The 15,265-nt window shown below is 27.8% G+C and overlaps 2 protein-coding genes across 2 annotated transcripts; one reads left to right on the forward strand and one right to left on the reverse strand.

The window, feature by feature from the left end:
• Nucleotides 1–229: 229 nt before the first annotated feature.
• On the reverse strand, nucleotides 230–2,312 carry LOC149883542 (uncharacterized). The gene is made up of 4 exons (XM_090097561.1): nucleotides 1,983–2,312; nucleotides 1,542–1,597; nucleotides 1,152–1,417; nucleotides 230–594 (listed from the first exon to the last, which is right to left on the reverse strand). Exons 1-4 carry the CDS (start codon nucleotides 2,232–2,234, stop codon nucleotides 365–367), a joined length of 804 nt encoding a protein of 267 aa, XP_089953687.1. The 5' UTR covers nucleotides 2,235–2,312; the 3' UTR covers nucleotides 230–364.
• Nucleotides 2,313–9,607: 7,295 nt separating this feature from the next.
• Nucleotides 9,608–15,198, forward strand: LOC145185206 (26S proteasome non-ATPase regulatory subunit 7-like). Its single transcript, XM_090097099.1, has 6 exons — nucleotides 9,608–9,857; nucleotides 10,684–10,776; nucleotides 11,239–11,336; nucleotides 11,825–11,905; nucleotides 12,841–12,932; nucleotides 14,737–15,198. The coding sequence occupies exons 1-6, from the start codon at nucleotides 9,650–9,652 to the stop codon at nucleotides 15,137–15,139; spliced, it is 975 nt and encodes a 324-aa protein (XP_089953225.1). The 5' UTR covers nucleotides 9,608–9,649; the 3' UTR covers nucleotides 15,140–15,198.
• The last annotated feature ends 67 nt before the right edge of the window (nucleotides 15,199–15,265 follow it).

Consider the following 15,265-nt stretch of genomic DNA (forward strand, 5'->3'; position numbering starts at 1 on the left):
CACTTACAAGATGTTAACTTATAACATTCGGTTTCTAAATATTAGAAAGCTTGCATTCTTGTAACATCTTGTAACAACTTGTAACAACTACTATACTTGATGCTTGATATTTATGATTAAATATTTATGATTAAATATTCTAGATAATAATTATAAAATATTATCTCTGTGAAGTAAAATTGTTTTCCAGTTTTAATCTTGCAAAAAACAATGCAAAAAAAAGCCGACATTTTTCATAATTTGACTTTTAAAAAACGTTTTACTTCTCCGAGTCACTTGATTTTTTTTTACTGAATCGAATAAAGTTTTACAATAGTTTCTTTTTTAACTTGTTTATCTCAAATGATCAAATTTATAAACCGAATCAAACACCACCTGGAGTGGCTTCAATATTTGATCTTCGCATGTCATCTCTACCCTTTATCCAATAATTTAACAGCAAAGATTCTCGTTTCCCATTTAATGCCCAAAATAAGAGGGTCAGTAAAATAACGAAGCCGTTGAAGCCCAGAAAACCGTAAAGCACAAGGTTGGGAATTGAAAACTTCTCCGGTCCATTGTATGTTGGAGGCGGAGGTGGAATGTCGTAATAACCTTTAAAAATTTTTTTTTTAAATTAAAGTCTGTTTTAAAAAACCAAAACATAAAAAGTCATTTACTGCGGCATCGAAACTTAAAATGGTTAGGTTTAATGCATGATGGTATCAATTTTATGCACATGTTTTGAATGCGGTGGCACATTTTTTGCTAAGCAGCAATTTAAAGAACTTATCTTAAACTTTCAATGACATTTCTCAGGTTTAATATGAATTTACTTCAAGATTACGTTTTAAATTTTATGATGAATTCAAAAAATTTTATGATGAATTCAAAAAATTTTATGATGAATTCAAAAAATTTAAGCATATTTCAATCTGGAATAATCAGCGCCAAATTAATGCAGCGCCAAAATCTTCAAAAAAGGGTTTCAATTTTTGCATTAAACCTTAATTTTTTAAGTTTAATTGCTTCAGAATGTTGCAGGACACGCAGGGTGCTATTTATCACATTTTCCAATAACTCACAATATTGTTTTCTACAAGTTTTGTTTTAGAAAGTTGATTACCATATAAATGTCATATCCAATTTTACCATTTCAAAAAAATGCTTACCGAAGTATGATATAGTATCTTTTTCACCAGCCATATCAGTTATGTTTTCGATTTGAGAGAACCAGTCGAGGTTATTGTTAGTATAATTCACGATAGGGTTGTACTTAGAATTGATCGGTGGTAAAATATAAACGTCTACTAAAGATTGTAGTTGTGAAGGAAATAACGTGGTTGCAATTATAGTTTTATTCCACGCAGGCCATAACATTTTTTTATTAAAATAGAGAATGAAATCAGCTATTATGTAAACTCCATCGTAAAAGTCCCTGAAATAAAGAGATGATGTTTAAAAATGAACTTTTTGAATCAATTTTAGAAAATCACTCTCCTTTTCAGTTCTCTTTAAAATACGTTCATTTTCAAAGAGAATAAGGTAAACAATCAGCATACCTGACATCTACTGCATCTGCATCAACATACTCGTCTGGGTCATATATCTTTTGCAGCTGAAAAGAAAAAAGATTTATATCATTTTTTTGTTTTTCATTTCTGCATAATCAAAAATCCTAAAAATTAGTATACATAACATAATTATATGCAAACTAGAACATAAATAAAATCTATAAAAAATTATATATATAAAATAAAAAATAAATATTGCTGCAGTTGTTAACAACAAATTGCAATTAAAATAAAGTTAAAAAAAAAGCACAAATTTAATAAAAAGCTTTAAAAATGATTAAAGGGTAATAAACAATTTTTTTAAAAAAAATCACTGAATAATTACTACAAATAATAAAAAAAATTAATTTTAGGTAAAGAATATCTAAGATAGGGTGCATTTAGGAAATTGCAAATGGCGTCAAAAAATTCTACAAACATGCTACATACCCGTCTTTTAATTTTATCCGTAAAACAATAAAAGCTATCTGAACTTGTATCATTGAACGCTGGATCCCAATTTAGTTTAGGGAACAGAAAAGAAACGCTAAAGTTGTGCGGAATATCTTTAGGGATTTGCGTTAAATATTTCAATTCGTCTTTCATTATTTGCTCTGTTACATAAGCGTACGTAAGCTGGTTTGGATCAACTAACGATATTACCCTTTTCAACTCAGCAAGTAAAATAACCGCCAGCAGCATTTTTAGAGTTAAGTCTTTTGAATCACTTGGTCAGATTTTAAACATCAGAAAATAATTTTTTTTTGACGAATTTTTCTTTAAAACAAAATTATAAATTATAAATTTTTCATTTATGATTCGTAAATTACGAATTTAAAAAAAGCTGGTAGATTATTCGAAGAAGTCAGATGACCCTCACAGTTCTTCACTGCATGCCATTCACAGAGTTTATTTATATAGATGAAGATCACCGCAAATTTTTTTTTAGCAAAATCTTTACGATTTGTTGCTGACTCTTCAACTTTAACTCTTCATTTTAGTTTATGCAGCGAACAAATCGTGAAAAATTTTTGTGTTTAACACAAAAGTTTCTCACGGATTAAATTTGAAGTTTGCACTCTTGTTAGTAAAAAAAAAGCACTTTTTTTAGGTTAATAGATATACTATATTTGCTAAAGCTTTGATACGGTTTTACATAAAATTTGAATTTTTAAATTAGAAGTGTTAATAAAATTGAGAAAAGAAAATGTCTTTTTAAATAATTAGAAATAAACGATACAGGAAATGGGTACATAATGAAAGGAAGTTTGTTTTGCAAGATTCTATAAATTTCTTTATTTACATATGAAATGATTGTCAGATCAACTGATTCATGATGATTCAGATCAAATGATTATCAGTTCTAAGTTTAAAGCTGATGATACAAAAATCCAATGTTTTTCAGTTTCAAAATGATTTGGATGTGTTTTTAGAATGGTCTGCAATTAGGTTGAATTGAATTTGTTAAAATATTTCGTGCTGCCCTGTGGTTCAACTAAACTAATTGAAATTGTTTTATAAATATTTTGTACTTTTTTTATATATATATATTAAAACTGTTTTATAATTATTTTACAACTATTTTATATTATTTTGTGATTATGAAATAATTATTTTGTAATAATTTTAAAATCATCTCATAATTAATGTGAAATTACAAAAAAAAAAAATTTTATAATTAACGTGCAACATCAAGCGTAGCTAATTTAAGTGGTTTAGCTGTCATAAAAACTGAATTAAGTATGTCAACTGACACGGGTGGCATACTTAATTCAGTTTTTATGGGGGGTCTTGTTCAAGCAAACAGGGGTCTCGTTCGGGATTCTGTCGGTCGCCAAACGGATAATTTCATAAAAATTTTATTAGAGTTAATTGTAGTAGAAATAAAACACTGGCAAAATATTGCATTCTCACCTTTGAATTTTTTACCTAACACTGATTAAAAAACAAACATTTAAAATTTGGAGATGTACTGTTTGTTTTCATGAGTTTCTAAGCATGAAATAAATTGAAAGAAATCTGAGCCAATATTTAAAAAATAATTTTCAACAAACTCTTTGTCTTCTTCAATGTCATACATGCCCATAATGTTAATTGCCATCAACAAGGACTTCCTAGATGTCAACATCCAGGTCCTCATTTGGAATTGATGAGGAGCTTTTGGTTTTTGAGCAGAATTTGAGCAGCATTTTTCTTTCAAACTGAGAATAGTTGCGTTTGATGAAGAGCATTTTTTTAGTCTTCAGAGGATCCATGCGATTTCTTCCCTTTGTGAATGTCAGGCTAGCAGTGCTGAACAAGTTCTCTGAGGATGCTCAGGATAGCAAAGGCAGCCTTGGAAAGAATTAGATAGACGTTCCGTTTTGTAACCCAAAACTGCATCAGCTTTCTCATCCATACAGAAATTGCCTCAACAACATAATTGCCAAAAAGTTCTCCTTTCAATCCAGTCCCGTTCTTCTTTTGCTTCTTCGGCTTGATAAAGCTCAGAAGGAAACTTCCAAATTGTGAGAATTAAAAAATTCCAACTTTTATGAGCAAAAAAACTGATTTTAAGGGCAGATAATCAGACTTATTCATACTTTAACCAATTTTTACTGAGATTGTGTCCAAATATTTACAACTTTTTGCATTTTTAAAATTATTCGCAACTATTCCTAATTACTCGCATTTCTTTTAATCATTCGCAACTTCAGATTGTATTATTTCAGATCATTTGTAGGACTTATTTATACTAGCAACTTTAGATGTAACTTTTGGCAATCAGGTAGACAACTTGTCTGGAATTCTTTGCAACTTTAAGGAATTCTTGAAGACAATTAGTGCTGCGCACAATCGCGTAGTCATTCAAGCCTCCCACGCTTCATTTTTGTTATATAAAGCACGAGCATTTTTTTTGTTTCTCTTTCTCTCTTCATATAAAGAATATATAAAGAATATATAAAAAATATATAAAGAATAAAGACAGTTCTTAATACGTTTTCTTATAAGTAAAAATAAAAATGTCAATGTATAGTATTTAAATAATACGACAATTCGCACCCTGTGTAAAATTTACAGGGGCTAAACAAAGAAGTTAAATTAATTGACAGTGTATTGCCTGGTTTTTCGGCTTCGCTTTCGTGGGAAGGCAGGTCATCTGGATCTGAAGATAGTTTTGGATTTTCTTTTACACTATCACTTCCTTCTTCATTTTTAGCATCAACATCGCCTATACATTGTGATGATAGAGCACTTAACTGGCTAGCAAACATTTTCGAAATGTTTTGCTCTTTTACGCACGCCTGATTTTAATTTTAAAAATTTTAAATTACAACCTTTCTAAGGTCATTTCAAGAAACGAAAAAGGAAACAATTCTGAAAGCACAAAATGATGCTTTACGATCGCTTTTGCTGGCTTTGGCTTACCTTGAATTTTTCGTAACAACCAATCCCAGTCGAGCATTTCAAATGAAGGGTGAGACAGAACCGTTTGGAAATTTTTTTTTTAAAGGCAAATCGGGTACGGGAACCGATAGGATCAATAACTTTCGGGCACCAATAACTTAAGTTACCCGATAGATTGAGTCGGATTGGGTATGAAAATTTTCAACTACCCAATCTTATAGGCGTTATTGGGTAATACCCGTTCGGGTAATCGGAGTCCGATAAAATTATTTTTCGTTTTGTTCGGCGTCCGATACCTGTTCGGGTTGGGTCTCGTTCGGTTCCAATCGGGACCAGGACATTCCCTAGTTGGGTGCCATGTAAACTGGCTTAAGTGACATATAAATAGATTGGGTGCCATGTAAGCTGGTTTAGGTGTCGTATTAACTAGTTAAGTATCATATTAGCTGGTTTTGGTAACATTTAGAATTAACTATGTATTTACCAGACTTTAAATGGAAACTAAGAATAATAGCCAAATCATTGAAAGAAAACACAAAAGTTGTTATGATTTACTTAATTTGATATTTAACTTTTGAGAATTTGCATGCGATTTATATTTAGACTATTTACTCGAGTTTGCTGTTTCATTTTGATGTCCTTATCTGAAAAAAGTTATATAGTTTTAAACAAAAAGAATGCAACACGAATGATACTGAAATTAAGAAACAAGAGGTGAATCAAATCACTTTTTTTCTCGTCTTTCTTCTGATGTATTTATTTTTTAAGGTTTTTAATAAAAGTTTTTAAGCTTGTTAATTTACTTAAAAAGTTCAAATGTGAGTTGATAGCAAAAAGTATAAAATACTTATAGGAAATTTTTAGACTAAGAGAAAAATCAAACAAATGGTATTTTAAATTCGAGATCAATTAAGATTTTTAAGAATAAATTGTAGAAATGAGAATTACAACGAAGTATCGAACATTATTTTTGACTCGTGGTTGTAATAGTGCTGTAAAATCCTCTTCTGTTGTAGCAATCAGATTTAAAAAATTCACATTTATTATTAATATTTATTATCAATAATTATGACTAATAATTAATTCTTGAATCTTTTTTGCATTCTTGCTTATAAAATGAGTCATTTTTCTTAGAAGCGAAAAAGAAGAGTAATCAAAGTAGAAAACAAAATGTTTGCGTTGATTAAATTTACTTGAAAACGTTTACAATTTGTTCAGCCTGCTTTTTTTATTCATGTTCGATTTGGCATTTGAAGCAGTTTATCGTTTATTCACGTAAAAGCGAGTGCTCTTTACAGCTTTCGAAGTGTTGCTTGTTATTTTTCCCAACTTCTTGTCAATAACAGATCCACATTTTGTACAATACGTGCTGATCCAATCAGCTTTAGCCCCACAAGTGTTGCAATATCTTAAAGACATTCACGTTGAATAATAAGCCAATGTTCTAACTTTCTCATTTATATCTCTAAAACCTTCTTAAAACAGCTTGTGTTATGAACTGTGCTTATTTTGATAAGCAAGTTTATCTCTTTCATTATCTTTTTTTTTAATATCAAGAATGATAATCTCTGTTCTATAATTTTTTTTGTCAGTCCATTAATCGTTACCATTGGTTACGTTTAATGTTTTATAACAATTCTATGTGTTTACAGTTTTGTTTAAATTCTTAAAACAGCACTGGTTTTAATAAAAAGTTTTGAATTTCAAAACGAACTCCATTAAAATTTTAAACAATGTTATGAATATTATAGTTCATTTGAGGAATTATCAGTTTTTTAAAAGTTATAAATTTGTTTGAGAAAACTCGACAAATATTCGATAAATCCCAAAAAGTTTTAGGAATTTCCTAATATTCTTTATTACACTAACTTAAGAAAGTGTGTTATTTCCATGTAATGTAGTCTCTATTACACCTTATGACATCTTTACAATAGTCATATACAAGTTTTAGTTCCATTTCAAATCGATCGGCTGATAGTGACCTGAACTACTTGCAGCGTGGCCCACTTAATTTCCTCTGAATATGTGAAATCATAAAAAATCATTAAAATGTATTCAAGACACACACACACACACAGATATATATAAGTCTTGAGTACTTTTTCATATTTTTACTTTGAGTTATATAACTAACCAGTAAAAGTGGCATCTCGTGTAACAATCGAAACTTAAGTGGCGATGGTAGCGTAATTCAGAGGTAAGTGTCAGGCTTATAACTAATAATTTAAAACGTGACTTACAACTAGTTGTGAAACTTTGTGGCAATAGCCATTTTTAGTCTTTTAATATCTATTCAACCTACTTAACTTTTTGATGATAAAGATTTCCAGGTGTTTTAAAGATTTTACGTTCTGCCATAAGGTACATGAATTTATTATATTTTTAAGAATTATTGTAGCTCATATCTAAAGCAAAAATGACAAATTTTTATAAATGAATTGTGTATATGTTTTTATAGGTTTTTTTATAACTACAGGAAATAAAGGTTTTAAAAAAATTAAGAAATAAAGATTACTTTTTTCTGCTACTATCAAATTACGCTTGCAAACTTCAAAGCCAAACATAAAAAAGTTCTCGTGCTACAATAATTTGTACATATATAAATATGCATGATTTAGATTTTAAAGTAAAATAATTACATTGAAATACTTTTATTTACTGCCAATATAATCTTTACTACGCAAATTACCCATAATCTGTCTTCTTCCCTAACTCTGTCCCCAAACCCAACCCACACCCCCACCTGCTTCTCTTTCGGATAGTGCTTATAACTGGGAGATGGCAGTGAGATTTCTTCGAAATTGCTTTATAGTAAAAAATAGAAATTTGCGGGTAATGAAAATGAGTTGGGTAGTTGTTAGATATAAGAAAGTATCTATTTTCTGTACAAAATTTAAAATTTTTTTAAATTGAGCTAATCACATCAATTAAAAAAAGTTTTTTGGAAGAAGGGATTGGGCTAGGCTCCTTTTATCTCCCTAAATACTTATATTATTGTTATTGCTATCAACTTCTTCATTTCATTACTCTTTTATTGACTAGGGCAGTTATTTTTGCTATTTTATACGGTGAAGCATGACAATTTTATTGGTATCAAACGTTTCATATCGACTTATCGGTTATCCTCAATCAAAAATATGGAGGAATTTCATCTTATTTGTTCTATAAAAATATTAAAAAGCATTTCCTTTTTTTTGATCTTGCATTCATTTTTTTATTTCTAAATTTTTTGATGTTTATTTTAAAGCTTTTTTGTCCGAAAATGAAAAATGTCCGAATGGAAAAAGGTCAAAATGGAAAAAATGTTGATAATATCAATATCTAATGTTAACAGAAAAGAGGATGATTTTAACATAAAGAATAGATTAAATGGGCTAAGAAAAATAATAAGCCATGGAACATCTCGTTTGTGAATTTGAAACATCAAAGACATATTCCATTTGATTAATGAGAAATCAACATCATTCTCACTTAAGAATAAAGAACAGATTCCTTTCTTTAAAATAGTTAAGATTTGTATAACTTTATTTTAAAAATGTCTCATTTACATTTGCAGTGTCTTCTTCGAAATATTACTATCTTTACATCTGTAAAAATAGTTTACAATTTGAAACCACACTTAAAAGTCTACAGTTATCTCAAAGAAAATAAAGTTACGGAAAATAGTTTTTTATTTAGTATTAATCAATGTATGGATTGTATTTACGTTTCAGATTAATATAATTTTTTAAGCAAATATCAATAAAAGTACAGCTACATATAAAATAAGAAATTTACGTTAGATAAAACGATAACGCTGAAAATAATTAACTCTTCTGTGATTTTCGTGCTTGTCCCCTTTTCGTGATGACTTACGCGGAATTGCAAAGCTGCCAAATGCTGAGTCAATTTTAACCATTCATAACTTTTTTTTTTTGCAGAAACATTAAAATTCTCTTTTTATGAAAGTTATTAGATCTAATTAATCTTTTATTACTTTTATTTTTTATTAATTTTTATGTTTACATTTTTTATTTTTTAAAAATTTTATTTGATTCTTTGTTTTAACAATTTTTAAAAATTTTTTTTAACTAAACTGTACCCCTGCTAAATAGTTTATTAACTTATGTTTCTTTTTATCTAAATCATTTATTACTCGCTACTATAAGGGCTAGCTTAGTATAGCTATAAACATTATACTTGAATTCCCTAGAGCTATTAAACTAAGTGTAAACAATCAGTATAGCATTTTTTATAATAAAATAATAATAATAATAATAATAATAATAATAATAATAATAATAATAATAATAATAATAATAATAATAATAATAATAATAATAATAATAATAATAATAATAATAATAATATTAATAATAATAATAAAAATAATAGTGATAATAAATATAGTAGTAGTTATAATTGTATAAGTTAAAATAATAGTGATAATTTATATTTTTATTATTATTATTATTATTATTATTATTATTATTATTATTATTATTATTATTATTATTATTATTATTATTATTATTACTATTATTATTATACTTAATGAATATGTAATATATATACAAAATGTATTTGTTGTTTGTATACAATCAAGAGTAAGTTGTTTGCTAAAGAAATATACATTAAATAGTGTTTTAGAAATCTGAAATATTATAGGCTGTGTTAGGATTTATCCAAATTTTATGTTACATAATTAGGTGTATTATTAAATATTATTTTGGAATTTTTTCATAGTCAAAATGGGTATTTTTGATGAACAACTTACAAAAACTGTTCTAACAAACCCACGTGATGCCATAGAGAAAGTAGTTGTCCACCCATTAGTTTTGCTAAGTGTTGTTGATCATTTCAATCGAATGGCTAAAGTTGGTAATCAGAAAAGAGTTGTTGGAGTGTTATTAGGTTCACTAAGGAACAAAGTTCTAGATATTGCAAATAGTTTTGCAGGTTTATTATCTTGATTTTTTCTGTTTTTATTATATATACATATATATACACACATAGATACAGCCACAGATATAAATATCCATGTGTGAGTGTAAAATATATAAGGGTATTTTCTTTTATAAAAAAAATACCCTTAAAAATACCCTTATACATACATATATATATATATATATATATATATATATATATATATATATATATATATATATATATATATATATATATATATATATATATATATATATATATATATATATATATATGTATAAGGGTATTTTCTTTTTCAAGAATTGTAATCTACTTTGTTCTATGAATGTTTAAGTATTTCTGAAAAAATATTTGATACTTTTCAAAATGAAAAAGAACATTAGAGTGATCTTTAAATAGATTATAAATTTTTTAAGATTAAAGTCTTGACTCTCTGCCCAGCCTCTCTCTCTCTCAGCCCATACTCCTCTTTAAAAAAATTCCTGCAATATAATTTTATGTTTCGATTATTTAGAGGGACTCCACTTAAAGCAGTTAAAATTTGGTACTAGGTTTAAAATACCTGTAAAGAAGGTGAAATTAGATTCAAGGATGATAGCTGTCTATTACTTCCAGCTTGTCACATTTTTCCATGCTACCAAACAGTTACCTTTTTATGAATAACTTTTATGTTATGAGGAATGTTAAAAAAACTTTTTTAAAAAAATTTTGATACAAATATATTTCCCAAAAGTTCTCAATTACTAAATTGCATTCTTTTATCAAAACCAATCTAAATACAAAAATATTTAGATATATGCAACAGGGAATTTATTCATTTTAGATTAATTTTTTTTAGTTCCATTTGATGAAGATGATAAAGATCAAAGTGTTTGGTTCCTTGACCATGACTATTTAGAACTTATGGCTTCTATGTTCAAGAAAGTAAATGGTATGTAGTAAAAATTGAAGTTAAATAAAACAAACTTGGTCCATCTACATAATGATGTGTAATCACCAGCCTCCAACATAATTCTATGTAACAGATCTCAAAAGTGAAATTCCTGTGTTAAAAAAGCACAAAATTTGAAAAACTTTTGTTTCTTATTTTTATACATTCTCACCAAGAAATTTTCTAATTAGAACGGAACATGAAATTACAAATATGCAATGAAAACTCTTAAAAGCTCTTATTAAGTTTGTTTGAGAAACAAACTGTATTTTTACAAGCATTAAAAATAATGCTTTAGCTATATGATATTATCAAATTTTTGCTGGTTCTGTATATTTGGCCAGATAAATGTTTTTGTTGGTGCTATATACTCTTTTTTGCAATTCTGGAAAAATTATTATTCAACAATCTTTTGTAAAACATTTTTTGATGTTATTATATTTTCTTTCTTTTTTAACATAGCTAAGGAAAAAGTTATTGGATGGTATCACACCGGACCAAAGTTGCATTCAAATGACATTCGAATTAATGAGCTCATCAGAAGATTTAATACAAATTCAGTTAGTTAAATTGTTTTGCTCTGAAATACTTCAGTACTTTGTTTAATACTGTAACTATATTAAATGTATGATTATGCAAAACCAGCAAATAATAAGTCATTAAAATATGAACCTGTAAAAAAATTTAAATTTTAGTTTTTTTTTTTTTTTTCTTTTGATAAAAGTTTTATTTAAAAAGAAGTTTCATTACAAAGATCAGTTTGTGCTTAGCTGGTTTTTAAAAAAAATTTTCTGCTGTGTTAATGTACTCATGTAGCAATCGAATCTTGGATTGGATTGTAAAATTCAAGATTAGACATGGATTTCTGCTTTTTAACTGTATTAAAAACAGTTAATATATAACTTTTATTTTGGCTTGAATGGAGAGTTATATAACCTCATTATATAATTAATGATTATTATTATTTGTAAGGTGATTTTGAAACTAGTTATTATTTGTATTCATTATTGTTGTTTGAGTTCTGCAATTTTATTTTAATATTTCTCAGGTATTAGTAATAATTGATGCTAAACCAAAAGCGTTAGGTTTACCAACTGAAGCATATATTGCTGTTGAAGAAGTGCACGATGTAAGTAATTGTTAGTTAAATTTCATAACTTTATTCCAAAAAATGAAAGTTTTTCTTGGTAATGTTTTGTAATTTCTTTTACAATAATCTTTGATGCTTATATTATAGTAGGATTTTGACTGCAGTTTTGTTATCGTATAATATTTGCTTATAAGATTTTAAAAGCATTATTACAGCTAATCTTAAATGCAACATGGTGTTTTGTTTATTAGACCACTCTTAAAGAAAAAGATCAATTCACAAATTTAGCATAAGCACCTACCATCATAAAGTATTTAACTATAAATTAAAGCATCTAATATAAAGATGTAAATGTAAGCTTTATACTTTAGAAAGACAAGCTAAATAACTTTCCCAACCATTTATATAAGTTGACTAAAGTTTGTATGCTGGATTAATATGTCAGTATCTGAATTCAATTTAGATTTTATACATACAAGTTTTAAAGTAAGGTAGCTGATTTAGAATGGCTTAGTTACTACTATTTTTTATAAATAATTCAATTATTTACTTCCAAGCTCTGACAGGTTGAATTTCAAATAATTAAATTTATCAAGGTATAGAAGTATCACAGGAAGTTTTAGAAAAAAGTGACAAAATTTTTTTTTTATTCTTAAGATGAATTATTAATTAAAAATTATTCAACATCTTCAATATCCATTAACTAAGTTAAATAAAAAAGTTCATTTTGATATAAGATCTCAAATCTAATTATGTTTCCTGAAATCAGAGCTTCCATTTTTGACAGAAAAGTGTCTAATTTAAAGTATAAATGGGACCATGTGTATCGGTTTTACCACTTTGCAGAATAAAATTGATTATGTAGACAAATCTACTGTTTAAACCAGTGCATATTTTCTTAAAATGCACAAAAAAGAAAGTTTTGTAAAAATGTTTTTCTTTATTCTCTATATTACACTAACTTTTTCAACAAGGATGGAACACCAACATCTAAAACATTCGAGCATATCCCAAGTGAAATAGGAGCAGAAGAAGCAGAGGAAGTTGGAGTTGAACACTTGTTAAGGTTACTTTATTATAAATGTTTTCAGATTTTTGTTTTTGTTTCTAAAAAATACTTTAGAAAAATCCCTCAAATTCACTCCTTTATAACAGCTGCATAAATAAATCTGCACAGGTTTGGGTTAAAAATCCCAAGCTATGAAACCTGGAGGTCACCAGGCACTAAAATGCTTAGCTGTCAGTAAAGTGGCCCATAGTTACAGGGAATTTTGGAAAAAATTAAATATCATGGACAAGTAATAGTCTCTAAGTAAGAAGGGTGTCAGGAGAAAATTGAGAAAAAATTATCCAAAAAAACTAAAAATCAGGCTAAAACCCAGTGTATTAGACTTCCAATTAGTTGCTAATAATTTCAATGCAAAAGAGAACACTAAAGTAATGATTAAAAATGAGTCTTACTTTACTTAGGACAGTAATGAATGGCAAAGTCAAGACTATTATTATCATGAATCATTATCTACAAGTGATGAAGTGCAGTATATTGCACAACAAAAATTCCCAGAAAAAGATCTAATGTGTCTCTGCATCAGTGAAAATGGAATGTCTAAAACAAAGTTTTTAAATTTAGGTTTAGGTATTAAGAGTGACACTTATTCAACGAAAATGTATTTCTGAAGTTAAAAAATTTATTCAAAAAAGATCACTTGGGAGACAAAATTCTGTTAATGTTAAAGTTCAAAGTTCTGTGTTCTGGCCTGATTTAGCCTCAGTACACTATTCAGCTGTTTGTTTAGAAAAACTGAGAAAGTTAGAAATAGCATTTGTTTCCAAAAATGAAAATCCACTAAATGTTCTCTAGATGTAGCCTATTGAAGATTTATGGGTAAACATAAAAAGAAAAGGTAATGCAAACAATTTTTAGGCAAAAATATTACACATCTTAGATGAATAAAGTGTGTACTAAGTAATATAGATCTTTCCATTTTTACAGCTCCCATGCATCACAGGGCTTGTGATGAAGCAGGTGCGATTGCGCTGCACTCATGAAACATACCCATAAACAGTATTTTTAAACCTCCTAGGAGCAATAAACAACGCTCTCTTAGTTTAAAACAAGAGTATAAAATCATGGTCATTCAAAAGTTTGGGACATAAAAAATAATAAGCTTTTATATGGTTTTTTTATGAAATATTTGTAATTCAATTTTTTAGGTAATGATAAAACTTGTTGTTTTAACAATAAAACTCCGTCTTCTTTATACTTATATCCTTATATGTAGTACTTACATAAAATATAAGCATTCTGTCACTCACTTTACTATTAAACAATATTCAATATTATTATAAGAACTTATCAAGCACTTGGGTTTTTGTTTGGTTGCGTTTTTTTTTACCATTATTAGTTTAAAAAAAAAGCAATCGGGCGCAAATTAAAAACAAGAAGTTGGGAAGTATAAAAAACTACATTGTTGAAGTAGTATAAATACACTGTTGTAGATACTACTTCAAACATTGATGAATGAAAGTCAAATAATAAATAGAAAGCTTTTTATAAACACAGTCTTCCGCAAATTTCAAGATCGCTCTCGCGGCCCTGACCCCGAGCAAGTATAATTAAGCTCGATGACGACATATTATAATTTTACAAGCATGATGTAACACGCTTGGCAATTTTCTTCATCACAAGCCCTGCGTCAGGTTCCTATTAATGTTCATAAATCTTCAAAATACTGTCCAGACATACTTATTCATTAAATTATAGTATGATAAATAAAATATTAAATTTCATGTTAATTGAATATTTACTTTATTGTTTAAAATTTAATTTTGTGCGGATTTTTTTATGCATGTCACACTTTCTTCTTTAGAGATATTCGTAATATGACTGTTGGAACTCTGTCTCAGCAGATTACAAACCAGTTAAATTCATTGAAGGGTCTACATGCTCATTTGCAAGATATCTACACATACCTAGAACAAGTAATCAGTGGGAAGTTACCTCCAAATCACACAATTATGTATCAACTTCAAGATATCTTTAATTTATTACCTAACTTAAATGTTGGCGAGTTTATTAAGTCAGCAACTATTAAAACCAATGACCAAATGGTTGTCATCTATTTGGCTTCAGTAGTACGTTCTGTGATTGCACTACACAATCTTATCAATAACAAACTGCAGAATAAGGAACAAGAGAAAGAGGAAGGAAAAACAAAGACAAAAAAAGAAACTGATACTAAATCTGACAAAAGTGACTTAAAAAAGACTTAATATTTTATTATATTAGTGTTTTTTTATTAATTAAAAAATTCTCTCCTGGTTTAATGAAATTTGAGTCTGGTCATGTTAATGTAGAACCTCCATTTCACTTTTAGGTGTGTGTGTGTGTCTATATAT

The sequence above is a fragment of the Hydra viridissima genome, unplaced genomic scaffold (assembly GCF_058129835.1).
Source record: "Hydra viridissima isolate aposymbiotic clone 2 unplaced genomic scaffold, HvirCarnegie_v1 scaffold_9, whole genome shotgun sequence".
Lineage (NCBI taxonomy): Eukaryota > Metazoa > Cnidaria > Hydrozoa > Anthoathecata > Hydridae > Hydra > Hydra viridissima.

Excerpts from the sequence above, each read along its gene's own strand:
- LOC149883542 (XM_090097561.1), bottom strand. The coding sequence starts at position 2,234 with ATGCTGCTGGCGGTTATTTTACTTGCTGAGTTGAAAAGGGTAATATCG. Across the intron at positions 1,598-1,982 it reads CGGATAAAATTAAAAGACGG|CTGCAAAAGATATATGACCC; the intron begins GTATGTAGCATG and ends TTTTCTTTTCAG. Across the intron at positions 595-1,151 it reads AGATACTATATCATACTTCG|GTTATTACGACATTCCACCT; the intron begins GTAAGCATTTTT and ends AAATTTTTAAAG.
- LOC145185206 (XM_090097099.1), top strand. The coding sequence starts at position 9,650 with ATGGGTATTTTTGATGAACAACTTACAAAAACTGTTCTAACAAACCCA. Across the intron at positions 9,858-10,683 it reads TATTGCAAATAGTTTTGCAG|TTCCATTTGATGAAGATGAT; the intron begins GTTTATTATCTT and ends AATTTTTTTTAG. Across the intron at positions 12,933-14,736 it reads GGAGTTGAACACTTGTTAAG|AGATATTCGTAATATGACTG; the intron begins GTTACTTTATTA and ends TTTCTTCTTTAG.